Source organism: Alternaria hordeiaustralica, assembly GCF_023758085.1.
Source record: "Alternaria hordeiaustralica strain BMP 2776 chromosome Unknown scaffold_40, whole genome shotgun sequence".
In the NCBI taxonomy this organism is placed as follows: Eukaryota; Fungi; Ascomycota; class Dothideomycetes; order Pleosporales; family Pleosporaceae; genus Alternaria; species Alternaria hordeiaustralica.
Genome location: NW_026056812.1, coordinates 49,610 through 70,902, shown reverse-complemented (window position 1 = coordinate 70,902; position 21,293 = coordinate 49,610). Strand labels below are relative to the sequence as shown.

The 21,293-nt window shown below is 51.3% G+C and overlaps 7 protein-coding genes across 7 annotated transcripts; 5 read left to right on the top strand and 2 right to left on the bottom strand.

Annotated features, from left to right (window-relative positions):
- Positions 1 to 695: 695 nt before the first annotated feature.
- On the top strand, positions 696 to 1,469 carry J4E84_010373 (uncharacterized protein; the record flags this gene model as incomplete). The annotated part of the gene is made up of 1 exon (XM_049392928.1): positions 696 to 1,469. The coding sequence occupies one exon, from the start codon at positions 696 to 698 to the stop codon at positions 1,467 to 1,469; it is 774 nt and encodes a 257-aa protein (XP_049239322.1).
- A 2,364-nt stretch (positions 1,470 to 3,833) lies between these two features.
- On the bottom strand, positions 3,834 to 5,105 carry J4E84_010372 (uncharacterized protein; the record flags this gene model as incomplete). Its single annotated transcript, XM_049392927.1, has 1 exon — positions 3,834 to 5,105. One exon carries the CDS (start codon positions 5,103 to 5,105, stop codon positions 3,834 to 3,836), a length of 1,272 nt encoding a protein of 423 aa, XP_049239321.1.
- A 521-nt stretch (positions 5,106 to 5,626) lies between these two features.
- J4E84_010371 (uncharacterized protein) lies at positions 5,627 to 6,568 on the top strand (the record flags this gene model as incomplete). The annotated part of the gene is made up of 1 exon (XM_049392926.1): positions 5,627 to 6,568. One exon carries the CDS (start codon positions 5,627 to 5,629, stop codon positions 6,566 to 6,568), a length of 942 nt encoding a protein of 313 aa, XP_049239320.1.
- A 4,345-nt stretch (positions 6,569 to 10,913) lies between these two features.
- On the top strand, positions 10,914 to 11,785 carry J4E84_010370 (uncharacterized protein; the record flags this gene model as incomplete). The annotated part of the gene is made up of 2 exons (XM_049392925.1): positions 10,914 to 11,244; positions 11,292 to 11,785. The coding sequence occupies 2 exons, from the start codon at positions 10,914 to 10,916 to the stop codon at positions 11,783 to 11,785; spliced, it is 825 nt and encodes a 274-aa protein (XP_049239319.1).
- A 3,656-nt stretch (positions 11,786 to 15,441) lies between these two features.
- Positions 15,442 to 16,419, bottom strand: J4E84_010369 (uncharacterized protein; the record flags this gene model as incomplete). The annotated part of the gene is made up of 1 exon (XM_049392924.1): positions 15,442 to 16,419. The coding sequence occupies one exon, from the start codon at positions 16,417 to 16,419 to the stop codon at positions 15,442 to 15,444; it is 978 nt and encodes a 325-aa protein (XP_049239318.1).
- A 799-nt stretch (positions 16,420 to 17,218) lies between these two features.
- On the top strand, positions 17,219 to 18,531 carry JIP5 (WD repeat-containing protein jip5; the record flags this gene model as incomplete). The annotated part of the gene is made up of 2 exons (XM_049392923.1): positions 17,219 to 17,568; positions 17,619 to 18,531. 2 exons carry the CDS (start codon positions 17,219 to 17,221, stop codon positions 18,529 to 18,531), a joined length of 1,263 nt encoding a protein of 420 aa, XP_049239317.1.
- Positions 18,532 to 18,878: 347 nt separating this feature from the next.
- J4E84_010367 (uncharacterized protein) lies at positions 18,879 to 21,138 on the top strand (the record flags this gene model as incomplete). Its single annotated transcript, XM_049392922.1, has 2 exons — positions 18,879 to 18,927; positions 19,013 to 21,138. 2 exons carry the CDS (start codon positions 18,879 to 18,881, stop codon positions 21,136 to 21,138), a joined length of 2,175 nt encoding a protein of 724 aa, XP_049239316.1.
- Between the last annotated feature and the right edge of the window lie 155 nt (positions 21,139 to 21,293).

Sequence of the window (21,293 nt, the reverse complement as noted above, 5' to 3'; positions counted from 1 at the left end):
GACGGGGAAAGTCAGACACCGCCGACGTTGCACATGCTGGCTTGTCAGCAACGGCTTAAATTACAGCTGAAGCAGATAGACCTGGAACTCTGGCCAGTAGCTGAAAGCTTGCATGAAACCTGCCGCATCCTTTAGCTTGCGACCGTCCTCAGCCGTGGCAACATTCCTCATTCGCGAGTGCGGGCAAACAACTTCCGAGGGATTGAAGGCGGGCGCCGGTGCGACGATGTTGAGGCTGAGAATTTCGCTCGCCGCTCACTAATCGAATTCGAAGATAGAGTCGACGAAAAACAAAGCATATTGTGCTGAGGTGATTTTGCACTGTTGCTCTGCGATGGCGCATAGGAAGTGCCGGTGAGGGGAGCCTGAGGATGAGATGAGAGTAGCATCTGGCGGGCAGCCTGCAGCAAGCCATCACAGCTTTCGCAATCAATGCGATACCTATACCTTTTCATTTCTTCCGATAAGAGCGATGGTAACACGAGATACTGGATGTGTTTCGGATGAAAGCAGTTGGAGGCCGCTGGTGTTGGAAGGAACCGGTTGCAGTCGGGCCGACTCCCATCGCATTCAACGGCCTCGTCGCTGCCTGCTGCTGCCTGGATGATCACCACGAACGCCTTGGCGGGGTGTGAGTATATGTTAACCAGCACCACGTATGTAGAACTTGATATGAATTCATATAGAATCAAACAATGAGTACAACAGCATCCCAAGAACTCAGGCGTTCAAAGCGCAAACTCGACGAGCAAGCCGCCAACCCAGTCCCCAACACCAGCAATGCGCCAGCACCCAAGAAACGTGCGCGTAAAATCACTGCATCAGACATCACACCCATACAAACCCGCCCAGTCTACACCACCTTACCTCCCTTCCTCGCCCTCCCACGAGAGCTACGAGATGAAATCTACGCGCACGTCCTAGAATCCGACAACACATCAACACTCAAACCCGGGGCCCTTGGCATCGTCACACGCTGCGGCCTCGCCGGAGTAAACAGACAGATCTGCGACGAGTACATCGATGCCGTCCTCTTCCACGCACCCGTCATAACGACCACAGTGCGCAACCACAACTTCGCACCCGTCGTCACGTTCCTAAACCGGCTGTCGCAGGCCCAGTTGAAGAAGCTGAGTAACGATGGACTTGAGGTCGCGGGGGCATACGACAGTCGTGCGGTGCCGATGCGCAAGATACGTATTATTCTGTCGTATACTGCTGGTGCGAAGGATAGCCATGCGCAACTGAATCGCTGGCTGGATAGGTTCGATAATCCTGATAAACGGGGGTTGGGGATTGAGTTCGAGTACGAGGGTGATGGGACGTGGCACAAGGGAGGGTACAAACAGAGACCTAGGCCACGGGTTGGTGCGAGTAAACGGTGGATAGAAGAAGCGCAGAAGGTCAGGGATGGCGGTCGTGGTCGGAGACGGAATGGGTGGTATGCAGTTTATGGGCGGAGGTGCTGAAGGTCAATGTACTTCTCATGTCGGATTGCGTGGTCGCGGTGTTGTGTGAGCTGGAGTGTGGAATCTGTGGAGACATGTTCCTCACGTGATCGTGCCATCGGCTTCTGCATCCCACCTGCCTGCGTGCATCTAGATCCGCAACCCCATCAGCAAGAACCTCGTGTATGCGCCGCTTTACCCGCATGTTACCTCGACCAAGCAAGCCATCCTCTTCCAAGGTTCCCATTTCCCTTCCCTTCGCAATAATCCAGCGCACCTATACACTTTTCAAGGTCGCACCAAAGCCAGAGCACCCACGCGATCCAAGACCCGACGCGTCGCGCCCCAGCGCTGTCACTCCGTCTTGACACCGCTAGCCCCAAACTCTGTCGGCGAACACACTGCGCATGCAGTAGTCTTTCTGGCAGAAGCTCAAAGGGCGACTGCATCCTCGTATATGTACTCAATGCTAGCTCCGGGCTGCGGTAAATGTAGATGCTCGGAAGTCTAGAATCTGCGAACGCTGCTCGGTGGATGGCGGATCAGCAGTAATAACAGCGACGAGATATGCGCAAAACATGGCATGCCAGAATTCTGCAGCACCGCAAGATGACGTGCGTAAAATCGTCCTTCACGTTCGCGGAAACAGGTCTTCGGGTCCGCCGCACCGTGCCACAACATCGCAATACCGTGCGGGCGTGCCGCAAAACAACACAAAATGGGCCTCCGGCGCATGCGCACTCCTTTTTCCCACGATCCTTCTCTATCGGCACATGCACTAGGTGAGATACACAACACGTGGACTCCCACGGGGAGAGTCGCTCGATCTAGACTTCTTCGCCCGCCCTGCATATATTATTCTTCGTTAACGAAAGGATATCTTATGGTTGACCAATAAAGAAAGAGCGGATGGTGGCATGAGTATATTGCATTGCATATGTTTCTTTTGTCGAGATTGTCGAAATGTTCCGTTCCTGCCGTGTGGAAATCTCTAGATCCCGGGTAAATGGTAAAAACCGCTCAGGTGCATATTGGACAGTCACGGTCGCGGAGCTCGTGGCATGTGCCTACGGTACAGTAAAGTAACCTTCGATGTTCCGGACACATCCACCACCCAAACTCCAGGTGTGCCTGTTACGCGAGACCATCACCAAGCTCCACCGCCAGCAACGCAAAAGAATAGAGTGCGCCTTTAACTTAGACTGCAGTCTAGTCCTAGGTTAGGCTAGGTCTTTAAGATAGTACTTTAGTATATAGTATAATTATAATAGCTTTAATGTTATTTGCTAGAGTACTGCTAGTTTAGTGTGTTACTACAGTACTATAGTTATTAGCAGGGCTAATAATTTAGAGAGATGCTGTTAGTCGCTAGAAGACGCTAGTGACTCCTAAGAGGACGTTCCTTGGGCCAGCAACGCGCACATAGATTACCCCCGCCCCGCAGAAATATGTCGTGCCTGACTTCTGCCACGAGGGCGCGCACGCGGGGAACCGGAGTGCCATGTCGTACGGCAATATGCAAATTGATGAACTTGGACCAGGGCACGAAAGTTTGGAGCCGAGCTAGCAACGCTTGCTTCGCTTGACAGATGCCGTGACTAGTAGATTGATGGGCAGAAGGAATTGCTGTTTAAGAACAGACTGGTCTGTCTTTTGTCGATCTGGACTGGATTCTGTTGTGTTACTTGCTTCTTCCCATTCTTGTTGGGTTTTTGGGTCGATCATAACACGACTTCGGGACACTTTTTGCATCTATCGTCGCTTTTGGGATTCCTTGCTCAATCATTCGTTCGGCACTTGCATCGTATACTGTTCAGATATCATGAAGCTCTCAGCTATCATCGCGGTCGTCGCCGCATCGGTTGCGCTTGCGTCGCCTGCTGCAGTACGTCTTTCCATCTTCTCCTCGCATCTCCCACCTCCCCCGTCTAACCAACAACACAGGTCAGTCTCAATCGATCCGTCAAGGAAGTCAGGAATGCAGATGGAACTACCGCAGCGGTTTCCTGCATCGAGTGTCCTTGCGATGGCTTTCTTGGGATATGCAAATGCGTATGTATTCTCTGTACGGATCAAACCTGAGGATGAGGCTGATGAGAACAGATTCCGAATGGATGCTGCTGCATTACTTAAACAGGAATAGGGCTGGTGGGGTTGGGGTTGGAGCATGTGCATTATCGGCGTTGAGGATTACTATACAACATGGCGGGACTGTTTTACAAGTACAGGAAGTGAGGATGATGGCTGAGCGAAGAAGACCAAGCGATGGTGGCTGCGAGAAGTCATGAGATGCCACAGATAACAGCTAGGAAAGAGAGGGATGCTCGTGCATAGTATAGATACCTTCATCCATCAAAAGCATCGACCAGACTCACTTTTCCAACTTCATCTCGACCCTCCTGCTTCAACATTCTTCTCAGCCTCCTCCCTCTCCTCCTCCGGTCTAACCCACCTCCGAAACCCAATCGTCATAATCCCACCAATAGCCACCTGAAACGCCTGAAAAATAATCGCCGGAATCTGCATCTTACTCTGATCCACGGGATCAATATTAATATACATAACGCTCGTAAGCGGGACCACCATCGCCAGCGCCTTAGCCGGACAGCAATAACAACAAGCAATAACATCTTTCTTCGGGAGCCACATAGTGGCAGCGACGAAGCAGATGGCCAGCCAGATGAAGTAGAGCGCAATGGTGATGAAGACGATGAAGATGATATTGGAGGGTTTGACGGCTGAGAAGGCGCCGGAGGAGAATGCTTGGTCGAAGGTTTGCCATACCATTGTTAGGAGGGCGATGGAGGAGAGTTTCAGCAATTTCCACTCGAAGAACACCTTTTTTGTGAGCGCGGGGAAGAGACGTTGGACGATTTGACCCAGCAGCATGGGCAGGAAGAGCGAGAGGCCGAGTTGCATAAAGACGCGCTGGTATATGCCCGCGTAGCCAGACCCGCGTTGCAGGACTTTGCTATACCAGGATCCGGTTGAGAGGTACATTTGCAGGATTATCGGCGTGAGAAAGGGACAGAGGAACTGGCCGATTACCGATTGCACGACTGTGAGGGCTGCGTTGCCGTGGGCTTGCCGCGTCATAACAACATTACTAGACATGGTTGTGGGCGCGCTGCCGACGAAGAGGAAGCCGATCAAGAGCCATGGATCCATGAAATCGCGGTTCGTAGCACATAGACTCACGATGGCGAAGGTGGCTGCGGAGCAAACGAGGTAGCATTGGAGTTGCACGAAGATGTGCAGTTTCCAGCGCATGTAGTTGGCGAGCATGACCCGCGTGTCTAGTGTGCAGCCGTTGATGAAGAAGATGACGGATACGGCGAGGTAGGTGATTACGGTTCGTTTTGTGCGTTGCTGCGTGGCGGGGACTTGGACTTGGGAGGAGAGGAGGACGACGAGGCCCATGGCGAGGAGGAACCATTGGTCTTTTATGAACCATTTTAGGACTGAGAGGGCTTTTGCGCGTTTGGGTGGCTTCTTCTTGACTGGTGGGTTGTTCCCTTCTCTTGTGTCGGATGTCTCAGCTTCGAGGGCCTCACCAGCTTTTGGTAAATCGAGAACTGATGGTCCCGTGTTAATCGAACCCATATTCGTTGCTTCTGTAATGCGCTCTTCTGGTGTCGTTCCTTTGTTGCGTTCCATTGACGACCGGCTTGATGGTGTCGCCGCTGTCCGCATCTCGATTTCGTCATGTTTGTCCATCGAAGATGCCGTTTAATATGTCCCAAGATAACCAGTCACAATACTCAAATCTTTCATGCACGCGTCTTGGCCCTGAGATATGTGACTCTTCGGTAATACAACGGGCCTAATCATGTAGCCGATTTAGCGCATGCCGACGCGGGAAGTCTACCCCAATGACGCGCGGGCGGGTGAAGCCGGGATCCTGCCATGCCTTCGCGACGCGACTTCTGTACATCGTGAAGGAAGATACTGGGAATCCTATTTCGACTACGGGCTGTTTGTAGGTTGAGATGAGGGAGGAGGAGGACGCAAAATGACGATGCGGCCCGGTTAGTCAGCCCAAACAAAGAATCCCCCGCCATATCCATCACCGATGGAGTGCGCGGCACGGCGCGTACAGTCCACCACGCCGCCTTTCGCTCCCACAGCATCACCACCACCCAGGCTTCCAGTCACCCGTCACTCGCTTCCCTCTCCCAATGACCGCCCCTCATCCCCCCGGCACCAATGCCGACATCGACTCCGCCCGCAAACTCATCTGGGCATCCGTCTACCGCACCCTCCTCCAACACGCCCACCCCGACGCGCGCTTCAACCACGACTACATGTCCTTCACCCCCGACTTCCGCAACTCAGCCACCGCCATCGACCGCCTCGTATCACTCCCCTGCTACAAATCCGCCGCCACTATCCTCATAACCCCCGACAACAGCCTCGAGCACCTGCGCTGCCGGGCGCTGAAAGACGGGAAGAAAGTCCTCGTCGCTACATACCGCCTGCGCAGGGGATTCGTGTTGCTACATCCCGGGCGGATAGCGGAGACGAAATACGAAATCGCGGCGTGTCTAGACGGCATGGAGAAACCTGGGATAGGACGCTCGGTGTCGCTGGCGCAGATGCGCGATGAAGGGCTCCGGGTAGATCTGTGTGTGACAGGGGGTCTGGTGTTCAACGCGCAGGGCGTGACGATCTGGGAAGGGCATAATCTATTCGAGATACAATATGCGATGCTATCGGATCTGGGTGTTTTACACCCTAAGACACCTGTTGTGGCGGTTGCGCATGGGTGTCAAGTTGTTGATGAGGCGGAGCTAGGCGTGGACAAGGTAACAGTATCTCCGACGAGGAAGGGAGAGGTACAGTGTGATTTTGTTGTTACACCGGATGCGCTGTATGAGATTGAGGGTGCGGTTAAGTCTAGCAATGGTGTAGACTTTGATGATGTGGATCCGGAGGGTGTGGAGAATATTCCGCCACTGCAGGAGTTGAGGGGGATTAGGATGATGGAGGGGATTATGCGGAAGGAGGGGTTTGTTTCTGAGAAGGTAGATGGGGAGGGGGTGGGTGAGGGGAAGATGAGTGAGGAGGAGCAGGTGGGGGTTAGTATTGTGGAGAAGCTGATGCGGAGTTATAGGGCGTAGTAATTGAGGATTGTGATGATGTTCATGTGTGCGAGGTAGGTCAACAGAACATTTGGAAGGGATTATATTATTAGGCTATAAGACTGCCTGTAGAAGACAAAGCGGAAGCAACATACACGCTCCGAGGCGGATGTGAATATCAAATGCCAACGCAATGTAAAAGATGCAAACTCACCACCTCCTCCTCCCGCTATCACAAATCCCATCGTCCATGTACACACAAATCTACACCCTCTCCTTCCAACACTCCACCCCAGTAACCTTCCCCACCTTCCCCCCATCAAGCAAAACCCTCTCCCCACCCATCCTCACAACCACCCCTTCACTTCCCCACCCCAACCTCGCTTTACACACCACATCCGTATCATCCCTCTCTACTGCGCCTCCTTGCAGATCCGTACCCTTCTCTACCCCGAGTATCTCGATGGCCTGGACGTGTTCGGGCCGTGTGCTCAGGTCGAGAGATACGTCGATGGGTATATGTATCGACCATGCGTTGTTGGATGTTGATGTGGATATTTGTGGGTTTTGGGATGAGCCGAGGGTGTAATGTGAGGGTGAGCCGATGAGGGAGAGAGTAACGAGGGGTAGGGCTTCTGGGTGTTCAGGCGAGGGTAGTGGGTAGGCGGTAGCAAAGGCGATGAGGCCTGCAACGGAGAGAACGGTTCTCATGTTGTGCTGTGTTGGTGCGCGTGTAGTCGCAAGTTGACGTGTCGCTGTAAGCCGGTTCCGCAGTGCGTTCGTTTGGAGTGTTGAGTGATACTCGGTCCGAAGATATCTGTAATATGGTACATAGCACACAGCGTGCGCCGTACCTCGCACTCACCTCTTCATATACCAGACCTCTCAACCACGCCGCAATGTCTCCACCTCTTACGAAACAACCTACCAGTGGCACAGCCGTCCTCCAGCGGTTGGCTAATCTACCATCCACAAGCATCTACGAATCGAAACAAGCTACGCCACAGCCGCTGTCACCCACACGGCATTCCTTCGGCGGTGCAATGCGGGGAATATTCTGGCCGTCGTGATTGGGGCGGCTGCGGGACGTAGCCGCTAGGATTTTCCGGGGGGCCTTCGTGTTGGATGAGTGGGCGGGCGCGTCGTGCCCTTGATGCGCCCGAGACTGTGCCGCATTGGCGCATGCTATGTACATGTGCGTGATATGCATTTGCATGCATGCATAAGAAAAAAGCAAATTGCTTATCTTGGGAAAAGGAGGGCGGAGGATGCGAAGAAGCAATCATGGAGGGTATCGCATGGACTTACTACTCCAAGAAGCGGATGCTTGTGTGTGTTGTGCTATCTGGAGATAAGAAGGCGAAGATGTGCTGCAAAAGCAAAGTTGTGATCTTGCTGGGCACATGTCAATACTCTGCCCGGAAAGAAGGGGATATCTCACTCCAGTTCGGCCGTAACAGCAATGCAACAGTGCATTTCGATCCCCTTCGGAGTGGATGTACTTGGATTGGAGGGTGATGATGTTCATGTTATGCTCCTTGTGTAGACCATTCGTTTGTGTAAGAAGCCTCGTTCTGGTACAGCTTACAAGATCGGCAGTTCATTTGATGATGGGTTGCCGTGTCTTGTTCGGGTTGTGATATTCGCCTCCTGATTTAGCAGCCGTGGCAGCTGCATCAGAAATCGCATTCGGACTAGATGGCGGCTCGGCCTACAACATGTCCGCATGTTGAATGTCGCCAATATTCCAGTATATCGACGACGTTTGTTGCAGTACATCACCTGCCTGCTTCGGTTGTTAGGCCTCTAGCAAACATTTATTGAGTTCCCTGGTTCGAAGGCATGTTGTCCGCCATCGTGTACACGGATAACAGGACGTCGGACATAAGCGCGAACTAGACACCAAACCCGCAAGTTCGTCCGTTACCAGAGCAGGTACCGACTCACATTTTAACCAAAGTTTGTTGCCATGACTGAACCTTGCGAGCGTCGTCCAAGAATGTTCAAGATTTTCACTCAACCCAGTCAACCATAGGATCGTTGCTCCCGACTGCAAGGGTTGCACGAATGCGGCGATGGGGCGGCTCGAAGGTGGGTTCAACAGGCCAAGGGTATGAAGAGTTCTTCGTCGCACTCGCAGGGGAACACCGTTTTACTCTCCGAACTCCAATACACGGTCGCCACTTTGGGAGCCGGAGTTTTTCCCCAGGAGTCTGCTCCGCCGGACGCCTAAACCTTCGTTGGGAGGCCTGGTGAGCGTTCCCTCGGCAGTTTGAGACGAACTTACCAAACGGGAAGAACGTTGAGCTGAGACCAACTGCCTTGGAGAGGACCGGACGGGCGTGGCATCGGGAGATAAACGGTTGCGGAGTTGTTTCCAGGAATTTGGAAGTGCTGTGCTACCCTGATGCATGCGACGCTCATGTCGCCATTGTTCTGTGGATTCGGGGCCCACATGTGGAATTTTGATCGCTAGGATGGTGCCTGCAAGGCTCATCGACCTGCCATCCTGCGTTACCCGCGTTGGCACTCAATCCCGATGCCTGTTTGTCGAAATATTGAAGCAGTAGTCGTCGGACAGGCAATTGACAGGCGTTCGGACGACTAGCCGTTGTTGTATATCAGATCCCAAGTCCAGGTTTCAGTCACGAACTATGGTTGTTCGTGCGACGGACTCTGCATCTAGGGGACGATAGTAGCGTTGGCGATGATGCAAGTGCTGAGCTAGATCCAGGTCCTCCAGTGCCTACAGCAAGTGCCGATGCCCGCGACGACGAGTCAGTCCGCGCACTAGATACTCGTGAAACCCTGCAGACTCAATGTGAGGAAGCCGAGGCATCTGATTAGTCTGGCGACATTCTTGACTTGTACAATTGAACGTCAAAAGCCACAGTACAATGTATCTATCATCGTGGAACGCCTGGCGGTGTCGGCGGACTCTCGCTCTCGCAAACCTACCTGTCAGTGGGGCTCCACGCAGGTTCAGGAACCGCCTGGCTAGCGGTTACAAGTTCCCGTCTTTAGAGGTGCAGAGCACTTCCTCATCGAGAGAATCGGCAGTCAGCGTAGAATAGCTGAAACCAACGGTTAAAGAGATACTGCGCAATGATGCAGCCGATCAGCGGCAGCAAGTGGGAGCTCCGAGGAGTCTGTGAGGTTGAGTGTTGACTCTTTGGCTGTCAGTGGGCGTCGGAGCTAGCTGGGAAGCGGAAGGCACGGAAGACGCAGCCCTTGCGAGATTTTCGGTGACTAATCCCCTTCTCGGCTAGCCTTCACGTGGCCGGTGAACATCGCGAAACTCCTTCGAGCGGGACGCATCTAGGCACCGCCAAAAGCAGGTCAGAACAACCACTGCCGTTCCCCAAGCCGCGCTTTTGAGTTTCGCTACTGCGAGCTGCCTTCCAGCCATGGTGGCGTCCCAGCCTATGCGAGGTACAAGTCAGCCATGTGCACGAGGCTGCCCAGCTGCTGCACATGTGTACGCTGATCTCCTATCCCCTCCGTCATGTCCCTATTTGAGTTCAATGAACAATTTCGTTTGCGGCAGTCAACACTACTGCCGTCAGCTTCTACGCGTCCCCGTGTGCCCTGTCAACGCATGAACGACTTCGCCAAATCCATAGTCCCGTGTCCGAGCTCCGCGGGACAACGACCCTGTTGGTAATGGTCGCTCCTTGAAACGGACCAGACCCTGGAACGAGTCCTGGGAGCCCGCCCGCAGACCCACTTCACTCGTGGCGGCACCCATTATGCGGTGTCTTCTATAGTCTCCACCCTGCTTATTCGGTCAAGTGTCTAGCTGCGTAAAAGATCCTGAGCCCCCCATTACCGACCGAACGGTGTGCTCATTCTGGGGCTCCTCCTCGCTGTATGAGTGTCCACTGCTTCGTCAATATACCACACCACAATGGCTATTCCCAACAGAGGCCCCGAGCTGCTCGCAGTCAACATCGCCTTCGTTACCACCGCAGTCCTGGCTTGTGCATTGAGGATATATGTTCGCGTCTGTATGGTCAAGGCATTTGGCCGAGATGACTATTTGATGGTTCTCGCAACTGTAAGTGTAGATTAATACGATAACTGGGTCCCGATCTAATTAGGTCCTCAGCTCTTCTTCATTTCGTACACCACATCGTCTTGCATCGGCATACACTATGGAACCGGAAAACATCATCGTGACCTGCCCATCGAGGGTGTCCAAAACGCCAAGCATGCGTGGTACTTTTGCTATCTGTTCTACTCCATATCTATGATATGTTCCAAGCTGTCCATTGGGTTCCTTCTCCTGCGGATTAGTATTCGAAAACTACACACATGGTAAGCAATCAACCGAATGAGACTTATGAAAACGCTTACTAACAACATCAGGATTATCTACAGTGCCATGTGCGTCTCGATCATCGCTGGAGGCACTTTCTTCTTCGTGTGTCTCTTCCAGTGCTACCCAATCTCGTACATGTGGGACCGCACTTCGCAAGAAGGAAAGTGCGTTGACAACACAGTCATCACCGCTCTCGGCTACGTCTACAGTATCTTCAGTATCATCACCGACTTCACCTTCGCTATCATTCCGGGATTCTTGGTATGGCACCTGCAGTTGAAGAGGAGGACCAAGGTTGCTTTGATCCCGTTGATCACTATGGGGTGCATCGCAAGTGCTGCGGTCATCGCGCGCATGCCTTTCGTTCACTACTTCAACTCTCCTGACTTCCTCTGTAAGTCTCCCTACCGCTGCTCATTCACTGGGTACTAATGCTGTCAGGGTCCACACTTGACATCGCCATCTGGTCATCGGTCGAACAAGGTCTCGCTATCACTGCCGGTAGTCTTGCAACGCTACGCCCACTATTCTTCATCGCCATGCACAAGCTCGGTCTCTCTACTCGCCCAACTGGAGCCTATCGTCCGTCCGCATACGGCATGTCCGCCCCCTTACCCGGCAACGCCGCTGGGAACTCCAAAGCCGACAAGCTCCGCCCCGACATGTACAAACTTTCCGCCACCGTACAAACTCGCACCTCCGACGACGAACCTGTTTCGAATTCGAATAAATGGTACGGCGGAAAAGCGCCACCAAACTCGAAGAAAAGTACGCGTGTGGACAACTCCGACAACGATAGTCAAAGGAGTCTGAGGATCAAGAGCGCTCGGAGCAGTGCGGAAGAGGACCACTTCCAGAACGGCATCATGGTCTCCAAGTCATTTTACATCACGGATGAAGAGCGGGGATCGGTTTTGTCTGCGCCTTACAGATGATGAGTTTCAGCAATATACCCACTTTCAACATTTTCCATTTGTCATCACGAAGACATGCGATGTGGTTTGCGTCGCGAAGGAGATATTTGCCGCGTCGGCAAGCTCTTCTTTGCTTCGGGTCCAGCTGAAACGGAGTACCGTGAACGAAATGACCTTAATGCCGTCTCCAAACCGCGGTGGCAATGGCGTTCACATACTCACAGTCGTAACCCCAGTCGACATCATCAACGACACAGACATGTCTAAACGCCGCGGTCCCACCACCGTGGTCCTTCCACGTGCGCGAAGAAGCAAACCCCACAGCCGCACTCCACCACGAAAAAAGCCCATCGTGAACCCGAAAAAGTATGCGAACGACCTGCCTCGGCAATCGCAGTTACCGAGCACTGCGAGAAAAAAGAAGCCAGGTTCGTCTGACTCTCTGGGTTCGTCTGGAAGCACACCGCCCCACAGCGGCTCGAGTCTGGGTCTTACTTGACTCGAATATACCACGGCAGGTACCACGGCAGGGAATCGACGACACCAACTGCCGCATCATCACGGCTCACGGCCTTTTATCTTTGTATACCCCCATCCCTGTACATTAGCAAAGAGAAAGAGCGACATGACATTTTGAAATACCCCAGTATATACTAGTAATGTGCTTAATAAGAAACGCTGAGAATATTCTACGTACGTTGCGACATCCATTTGCGACATGGGTAGTCTACTTAATATTAACTATCTAGATATTGTAATGACGTCGAAAAAGATATCGCGATGCGCTACCCTAAGGCTAGCTTTTTTGTATCGAAACACTAAGCTTCCGCACCTGGCACTTTGGAAAGAAGTAACGAAGTCTGTTGTTACGAAGCCCACAACTGCCGCAGAGCCTTAGACCACCTTAGCAGGGGAGGGGAAGTAAGCTTACATGCTTTGTTTTATTTTTAAACAGCGTAATAGGTATCTTAAATCTAAAAAATTAGGTCTTAAATAGGTAACTACTCTCTACTAAGTGTCTTATAAAAGCGTAAAATAAAGTTTAATATATACTTTATATCTAAGATATACGTAAGAGCGTGCTAAGCCTTTTTAGCTTAGCTACTAATACTCTAGTAAGTAGCTTATTTTAAAAAAATTACTATATAGGTAATATAATTACTTTATTATTTCTCTTAAAATTTAAATAAAATAGTAATATAACTATAGCTTATTAGTTAGAGAACTATTAGAATAAGTTATAAAGTAAGTTATAAAGTAGAAATACTATATATTCTTATATATAAGTTAGTATATCTTTTTATATATCTACTACTACTTATACTATATTAAAACTTTTTTAAATAAACTTCTACCTTTAAAGCTATTACTATATAATAAATACTTTTAATAATACTAATATTTTTATTTTATATAATTTTAAGAACTCTTATTTCTAAGTTTTATACTTTAGTATATCTTCTCTATTAAGACCTACTTTTATTAGCTTAGTAAGCTTTTATAGCGTTATTAACTTTATCTTTAATAATTTACTTACTCTTTTAAATTAAGTCTCTAACTTTTATATAAACTTAAGCTTTACTTAGATTTAGTAATTTTATAATAAAAAGATCTTTATTAACTTTAAAAAGATATATTTAAAACTTAAAAAAAGTAAAATATAAGTATATACTAAGTATCTTAATACTATTACTATTAATACTACTACTTTAAAAGAATACTTAAAAGTAGCTATACTAAGTAGTAAAGATACTAAGATAGTAAAAAACTAGATTACTACTTTATAAAATATATAGTAAAAGAGAAATATAAAAGTAAATTTTATATATAATAACTACTAAGTCTATATTTAGAGTAAAAAGAGCGTTTTATAAATAAAAAAGATCTTATATCTTATATATAGTATTTAATATATATATAAAAATACTAGTAGTAGTTATTATATAGTTTAATACTACTATAAAGGTTAGAAAAATAGTTATATAAGTTTAGTATAGTATTATAAATAGCTATTAAAAATAGTAATTATAGCTTTACTATTACTATTATAAAAATAAATAAGCTATATATTATAGATTTAGCGTTATTAGGCTACTTAACTTATTAGAATTATTAAGTTTAGTAGTATTATTAGTAATTAATTAGATAGAATAAAATTTTATCTCTACAAAGTATAACACAAACTAGGGCTCGAGGCCGCCAAGCTTACATGCAGCGCCATCATTCCTCACTATGACATCGCCCGCCAGACATTCTTCTGACCGCCACTGTCGTCTCACCATCACGCCATGTACCAGCATTGCCTTCGCGGTGATGTACCGCTTTCCCATCCCATCCCATCCCATCCCATCCCATCTTCCCTCCGCCACCAACTCCCCCATCTGCATGATCATGTGACTGTCTATCTCCAGCGCAACCAAAGAACACTCCGCCGAAGACTACCCGACCGGTGACCGTCGCACCACCCCTCTAACAACCGTCTCTCTACACTACAGAAAATCTCCACAAAACAACCCTTCCAAATCAACTAGACTTACGAACGGCGGTTCCTACCGTTCCGTCTCGATTGACCTATCATCTATCACAGTCGCTCAACATTACTACTACCACTACCAGTAGCCCGCCCAGACCCCGAAAGTCCGAAAGCGCAAAGGTCGCGAAAAGAAGGCCCGATTCACAGCGATCATGACTGCTAGTGTACCACCCGCCAGTCTGGCCTCAACGCGGGACCTAGTTTGCCTAGCTCACTAAGATCATCGCTAAGACCATCGTCAGCGTCTGAGGTGCAGCTGGACTAGATGAAAAGGTCCGATGGTGTGGTGTGATGTGATGTTCAGGAGGGTTGGGCAGGGTTGCGTTGGGCAGGGAGGAGGGGTGTAGTGTAGTGTGTAACCTGCGTGAACCTGCGTGCTGGAAGTTGGTAGTGTATCCAAGGCTGGAGGTGGCAAATGAAACCACAATGACGACGACGAACTAGATGTACGCAGGGAACTCTGAACGCCGACGGGGTTGATGGGATGGGAGCCAATCGGCCAGGATTAATCATCTGAACGATCTGTGACATGCCGAAGGCTGAGATGGGGGCATAGAGTTCGGTGGCTGGGTAGCCCAGCCGTTGAGAACGAGGTTAGGTAGGTTAGTAGGTTAGGGAGTTGATCGCGCATGACGCCGCTAGGAAAACGGGATAAGGATGAGCGAGTGACATGTTTGGGAGCTGGGAGTGACATGTCTACACGGTGCACTATGCAGAATGTACCCCGTGTTCAAGCAGAGTTGACACCGGTGACGGGCGGCACAATGCACATACGGTGAGATTCACAAGTTAACTCTCTCCGTGTTTCCACGAATGAACATGATTACTCATCGGGACGTGAAAGGTGAAAGCCAAGATGAGGACACGGCAGGTAAACGAGATGAATCTGGGTTAACGTTGGGAAAGAGGTCGTTCTGGAACACGGTGCAAGAGCTTGGAATCTGGTGGCTGAGATCGTGGAGTAAATATCGGAATTCATGTCTACTTCAGTCTACATCCGGAACTAAACAATGCGCTCAAGTGCAGCACGAGCAGTCATTGCAGCTCGAGTCGCGAATAGCAGGCGGCGCCGCGCACGTCTTCTGCGGTGTATACGGCAGCGTCGTAGTAGCAGGCGGGGGAGCATTGAGCGTAGATGCCTTGACTAAAACCGGGATAGCAGCACCAGTCGACAGACGGAACTCGCGATGGCCAAGAACTGGGGGTTTGTTAGTACAGAGATGTCGGAACGGCATTGAAGAGACGGTGACATACCCCGAAGCAAACTGCCAATCTCACCCGAATGCGAGGAGATGGAGATGTAGGTACTATCGTCATTGGTGAGGATATCATCAAGCACAGCTTTTGAGCGAGCATCTTGGTTGTCGCGCGGCTCGGCGAAGAGTTCAGTCCAGTATGGGTCTTCTTCTGCGAAACCTTTTTCAAATTTGAAGCCAGGGAAGTTCTTCTTGATGAAGGACTTGCTGTGGCGGCGATCGCATGTATGCGCGCTGATACCCTCACGCAGAAATTCCTTGACAACAGGCACAAAGGGGTTCTTTTTCGGCAGCTTGACGCTTTCGAAAGTGATCTTCGCGGTATCGAGACAGCGGTACAGGGGGCTGGTGTAAAAAGTCTCAGGCGGGGTGATCTTCTCGTCTTTGATGAGGTGGCTCCAGAACTTGTTTACTACCTTCGCTTGCTCGACACCGTCGATGGTGAGTTGAGCATCTGCCCAGGTAACAGTGCCGTTGCCGTCGAGTTCAGACCAGTAGCAGTTCCATGCCGGAGTGCCGAAGTAGGATTCTGCGGCGTTGTGGAAGCCTTCGCCGTGGCGGCCCATGAAGAAGAGGGCGTAGCGCTCATTGCGCGGTGCCTTCTTGTTTAGGGTGGAGATATAGTGGGCGAGACGCTGCCATTGGGTTGAGTGTTTGCGGTCTGGGCAGGATGAGTCGCTGGGGTAAGTCCGGTTGATTAGACCGAAGTTGCTGGTTAGGAAGTTGAAGGTCGAGGGGTCGGTCGAGTTATCGTCTTGTTGGAAGATGCCGGTTACGACGGTGTAGTTGATGGACTTTGCGTGGTGGTATGCGCTGACTGAGGTCGCGGCGGTCAGAAGACCGTAGAGAAGCGATGATGCAAGCATGATGGCTGATTAGGAATACGATTACTGCAGGTAGATCCAACGCCTGCTGTTCGGATTAACGACGGTTCCCGGCTTCTCTTTAAGACGTACATGATGTCGGACGTCTTTGCTCCGATTGTACAGCGGCGGACATGGTTGGAGATGTTGATGATGTTCACAGCCAATCATTGATAAACGTGATTCGGCTGCATTGCCAGACGAGGCTTAACGCATGGCGAAGAACGTTGACCTTCCTGTCGCGTCGCTGGCCAAGGACTAGTTATGATGGGGCAATGAAGATCAAAGACCCGGTGGAGAAGAAGCGTGTCTTATGGCACGGCCGTGATTGGAAGGGAACGTTCGTTCAAGAAGTTCACGATGCTGCGAGGGACGCGCTTGTGGTCCGTAGACCCGGTTTACGGTGCCGTCCAGCTTATTTGGGACGAGATGAAAAGTTGAAGGGCATGACCTTTCGAGATGCTAGACGTGGAAGGATTCAAGACAAGAGACCTGGTGGTGTTTACGACTTGGTCGTGGGTTGACTCGTGGGTTGACTCATATTGACTTGAACGATGTCCATTCGAATCTACGAAACATTCGTATGAATGACGAGGTGAAGTTCAAGAATGAATAGAATGCGCGCAGGTGCAGTGATGTCAGGATATCGAGGGAAGGTGAAAGCCCGCCATGTGCGTGTGTGCCTGCCAAGGCCGTCGGCTGCACCTGCCCTGCAAGAGCTGAGCCGCGGCTCCACAAAAATTCCAGTTGTAGCTGTCGCGAAATGCATTCAACCAACTCCCGCATCATCTTTAAGCCCAAGATGTTCGAGAACTTGTGCGCGCTCCCGGTGGAGCACGATATCTTTGTGCAGGCGATCCACCCAGAAGAGCCTATCATATCCGTCGGCTTGGCTAGCGGCCATGTGCAGACCTTCAGGCTGCCCTCGGGCGCAAGCGACGACGACAACAATGACGAGACGATAGCTTCCGAAAAGGGCTTTGGCACCATAGACAAGCTCTGGGACACACGGCGACACAAGGGAAGCTGTCGGACACTCGGATACAGCGTCGATGGCACGTCGCTTTACTCGGCAGGCACAGATGGCATGATCAAGGTCGCAGACTGCATGACGGGCCAGGTCACTGCGAAGATTTGTGTACCGCTAGATCCGTAAGCACAACAGACACGAATAATCACGTGAGCGACACTGACACCGACAGCGCGAATGGCGGCATCGATGCGCCTACCCTCGTCTACGGGCTCTCTCCGCAATCCCTCATCCTCACCACGGACTCGGGCTCACTGCACATCTACGACATTAGGAACCTCAAGGGCGGCGAAAAGGTCTCCCTAAAGCCAGAAAACACACACCGCCCCCACGACGACTACGTCTCCTCCCTCACACCTCTACCGCCCACGCAAGCGAGTACCAGCGGCTGGGCCAAGCAATGGGTCACAACGGGAGGAAGCACACTGGCCGTCACGGATCTGCGGAGAGGCGTCATGGTCCGGAGTGAGGACCAGGAAGAAGAGCTGCTCAGTTCGTGCATCGTGACTGGTCTACCAAAGAAGGGCTCAAGCGTAGGCGAGAAGGTCATCGTTGGTGCAGGCGATGGTGTCCTCACACTCTGGGAGCGCGGAGTCTGGGACGACCAAGACGAGCGCATCATCGTCGACCGCTCGAAGGGAGGCGGCGAGAGCCTCGACTCCCTCACTGTCGTACCAGACGGCGTTGGACCTGGCGGAAAGCACATCGCCGTAGGCCTGGGCAACGGAGACATTCGCTTTGCCAAGCTCGGCCCAAATAAGGTTGTCGCAGAGCTCAAGCACGACGAGCTGGCCAAGGAGAGTGTTATTGGTCTGGGTTTTGACGTCACCGGTCGCATGATCAGCAGTGGTGGAAAGACCGTCAAAGTCTGGGGCGAGCAGACCTGGCAGGACGTGGACGAAGACGACGAGGAGACCACTAACGGCAAGCGAGATCACGAAAGCGAGGACAGCGACGATAGCGATAAGGACATGGACGACAGCAGTGAGGACGATGAGCCCAAGCAGAAGCGCAAGAGGAGAAAGAAGGGCAAGGGCGGACAAGCCAAGGGCCATGGCATCACGCAGTTCTTAGGACTGGATTGAAGCGGCAATATGTGGTGACTGGTTGTTCAGCTGAATGCTGACTGTCCTCATCCTGGGAAGCAGCTCGTCGTGAGCACGCAGCGGACGCATAGTTGAAGCAAGGTAGAAACTTCGACTTCATTGGTAGCATTACAAAGGTACGCGAAGCTGCCATTACATGTCTCAATAGCACTTCATTAACGCCAACACAGTAATATACAGGAATTACTAATTCTCATACACTTGTTGTCACCACCTCCTGCCTCTGTCGCAATTGCCCCCACTCCCAGTCGGGCCTAGTCCCAAATGTCGTACCTGCTGAAACTGCCACCTCACTCCCTTTCTCACGCCAGCAACACCACAACACCATGGCTAATCCTCAGAAATCGTACCAACATATCGAGCATGCCTCGACGTGTCCATGCGCGACGAACGCGCTAGGTGCAGTGCTTCCACCCCAGCTCATACCGCCGATATCGCTTACTGACTTGCCATGTGTCAGATGACTGCAACTGTTTCTTCTCTGCGCTTTCCAAAACATCCATCTTCCAGGCTGCTAGCCTTGAAGGGCCAGGCGGCGTAGACGGGCAGCTCGATGAGATCGCTCAGACTCACGTCCAGGATTTCGTGGTGCAGAAGTGGAGCCAGCGTGGCGACCCACCGCATGAACCACCATCACAGCTCTACCAGCCTCTTGGAGATGGCGAAATCCGCGTCTTGGAGCTGCATCCTGGAGAGCCCGGAAGTCCGCTGCGGGGCACTCTACATATCGTCAGCATCGACTTTTCGCACCCTGCAAGAGAGGAGCAATATACACAGCCCTTCGACAATCCAGCAAACACCAGTAGAAGAACTTTGACTTACACTCGACACACCAATCATGCCGTATCACTCGCTACAGGCAAGCCGGTGTGGTACACTGCCCTCAGCTACGTCTGGGGTCCACCAATCTTCGATGACACCATCTCCTTTGAACATGGCCAGTTGAACATCTCCGCAAGTCTGGCGGGAGCTTTGGACCACTTGAGATCGACTGAGCATAGCGTTGTCTTGTGGACGGACCAAATATGCATCAATCAGCCCGACATTGCGGAGAAGGTGCAGCAGATCCCGTTGATGGGCTTGGTCTACACACATGCTACAAACACGCTCATATGGCTCGGTGGTGATGGTGAAGAGGACTCGGCACTTGCTTTCGATTTGATGGAGACTGTTTTTGTGCGGTTACAAGGGACAGATGCGCAAGTGACGCCAGCGGATTTTGAGAGGCTGGATTTTCCACCTAGCCTTGATCGAGCGTGGTGGGCTGTTCGTCAAGTCCTGCGCCGCCCCTGGTTCGGCAGATTGTGGACCATCCAGGAAGCCGTGCTTTCGAGACAATTGTTTCTCAAATGCGGCAAGATCGAGGTGTGCTGGGACGATTTTGCTGCATGGTGTCATGATCTGGCAGCAACACATCTGCTCAGCTTGTTGACTGGTAACGCTGAGCTGGATGAGAAGTACGCCACGAAAGCAGAGGTCAAAGCATTGCCGCCGCATGGTGCTGATGTGGTGAACTCTGTTCAGGCAGAGCGCGTACATGGCCTGACAATCGTTACGAAAGAAGCATTACTAACCATTCTGGTTTCTACACGTTATGCGCAGGCGACAAACCCCAAAGACAAGATTTACGGTGTGCTGGGTATAGCAGATGCCGATATCGTACCCGACTACAATCCCGATGTTCCTGCGAGAGCGGTCTATCACGAGGCCTGTCTGACGGAAGTACCTGATCGCATTTACGAACTGTTAAGCTGTGTCGATCACGAACACCCGCTCCAGCCGTCTTGGGTCCCAGACTGGAGCACCCCACGCGTAACGGACGTATTTGGCTATTCGACAAGATCTTGGGCTGTATACTGTGCGGGTGGTAGGCCCGTCACCGGCGCGCAGCCACCCAAGGCTATCGTGAGCGAAGATAAGCAAGAGATCACACTGAGCGGTAAAGCATTCGACACCATTGCCATCCTAGGCAGTGTCAGTGAGGATCCCTTTCTTGATATCGACAATCCACAACGGGGCAATCGTGATTTAGCATCTTACGCCGAGCTTGTCATGGGCGCTGGTCGAACACACACATACCTTTTACAAGGTAGTTCAACATACGACGCCTTTCTACACACACTACTGGCGGGACGCGATGGCTCTGGCGTTGCGCCACCAGATGCAGACCACAGCGAGGTATTCGGGCTCATCCTAGATGCCACGACAGGCAAGTCCCTATGCCTACCTGGTCAGACTATGAGCCAGCGGCGGCAGAAGGGTCACTTCAATCTCGACAGTCTCAAGACCAGGAAGCCGGCAAAGACCCTGGAAGACTTGCAAACGGCGTACCGGGCCGCGGTGAAGATGCGCCGCTTTGCTGTAACCGAGAAGGGCTACTTTGCATTAGTGCCGAGGGGTGCGCAAGTCGGTGATGAGCTCGCTGTCTTCGATAGGGCATGTGTACCTTTTGTGATCAGGAAGCAGCAAGTCGAAGGAGTTGCCGAGAAATTTGAGCTGCTTGGTGAAGCTTACGTCCATGGTATTATGAAGGGCGAAGTGTTGGCCAAGGAAGACATTGAGCTTCAAGACATCACGCTTGCTTGAGCGCATCCTAGGCGGTCCATCTTCCCGATAATCGACCATCGATCACGATCCGGTCGGCACTTTTCCACTAGCGCCGACATGTCAACCAGGTCACAAGCAAGCCTCTTTATATGGGGCGGCACTCTATCCTCGGGGGGCTTGGCGCCTCCAATTTA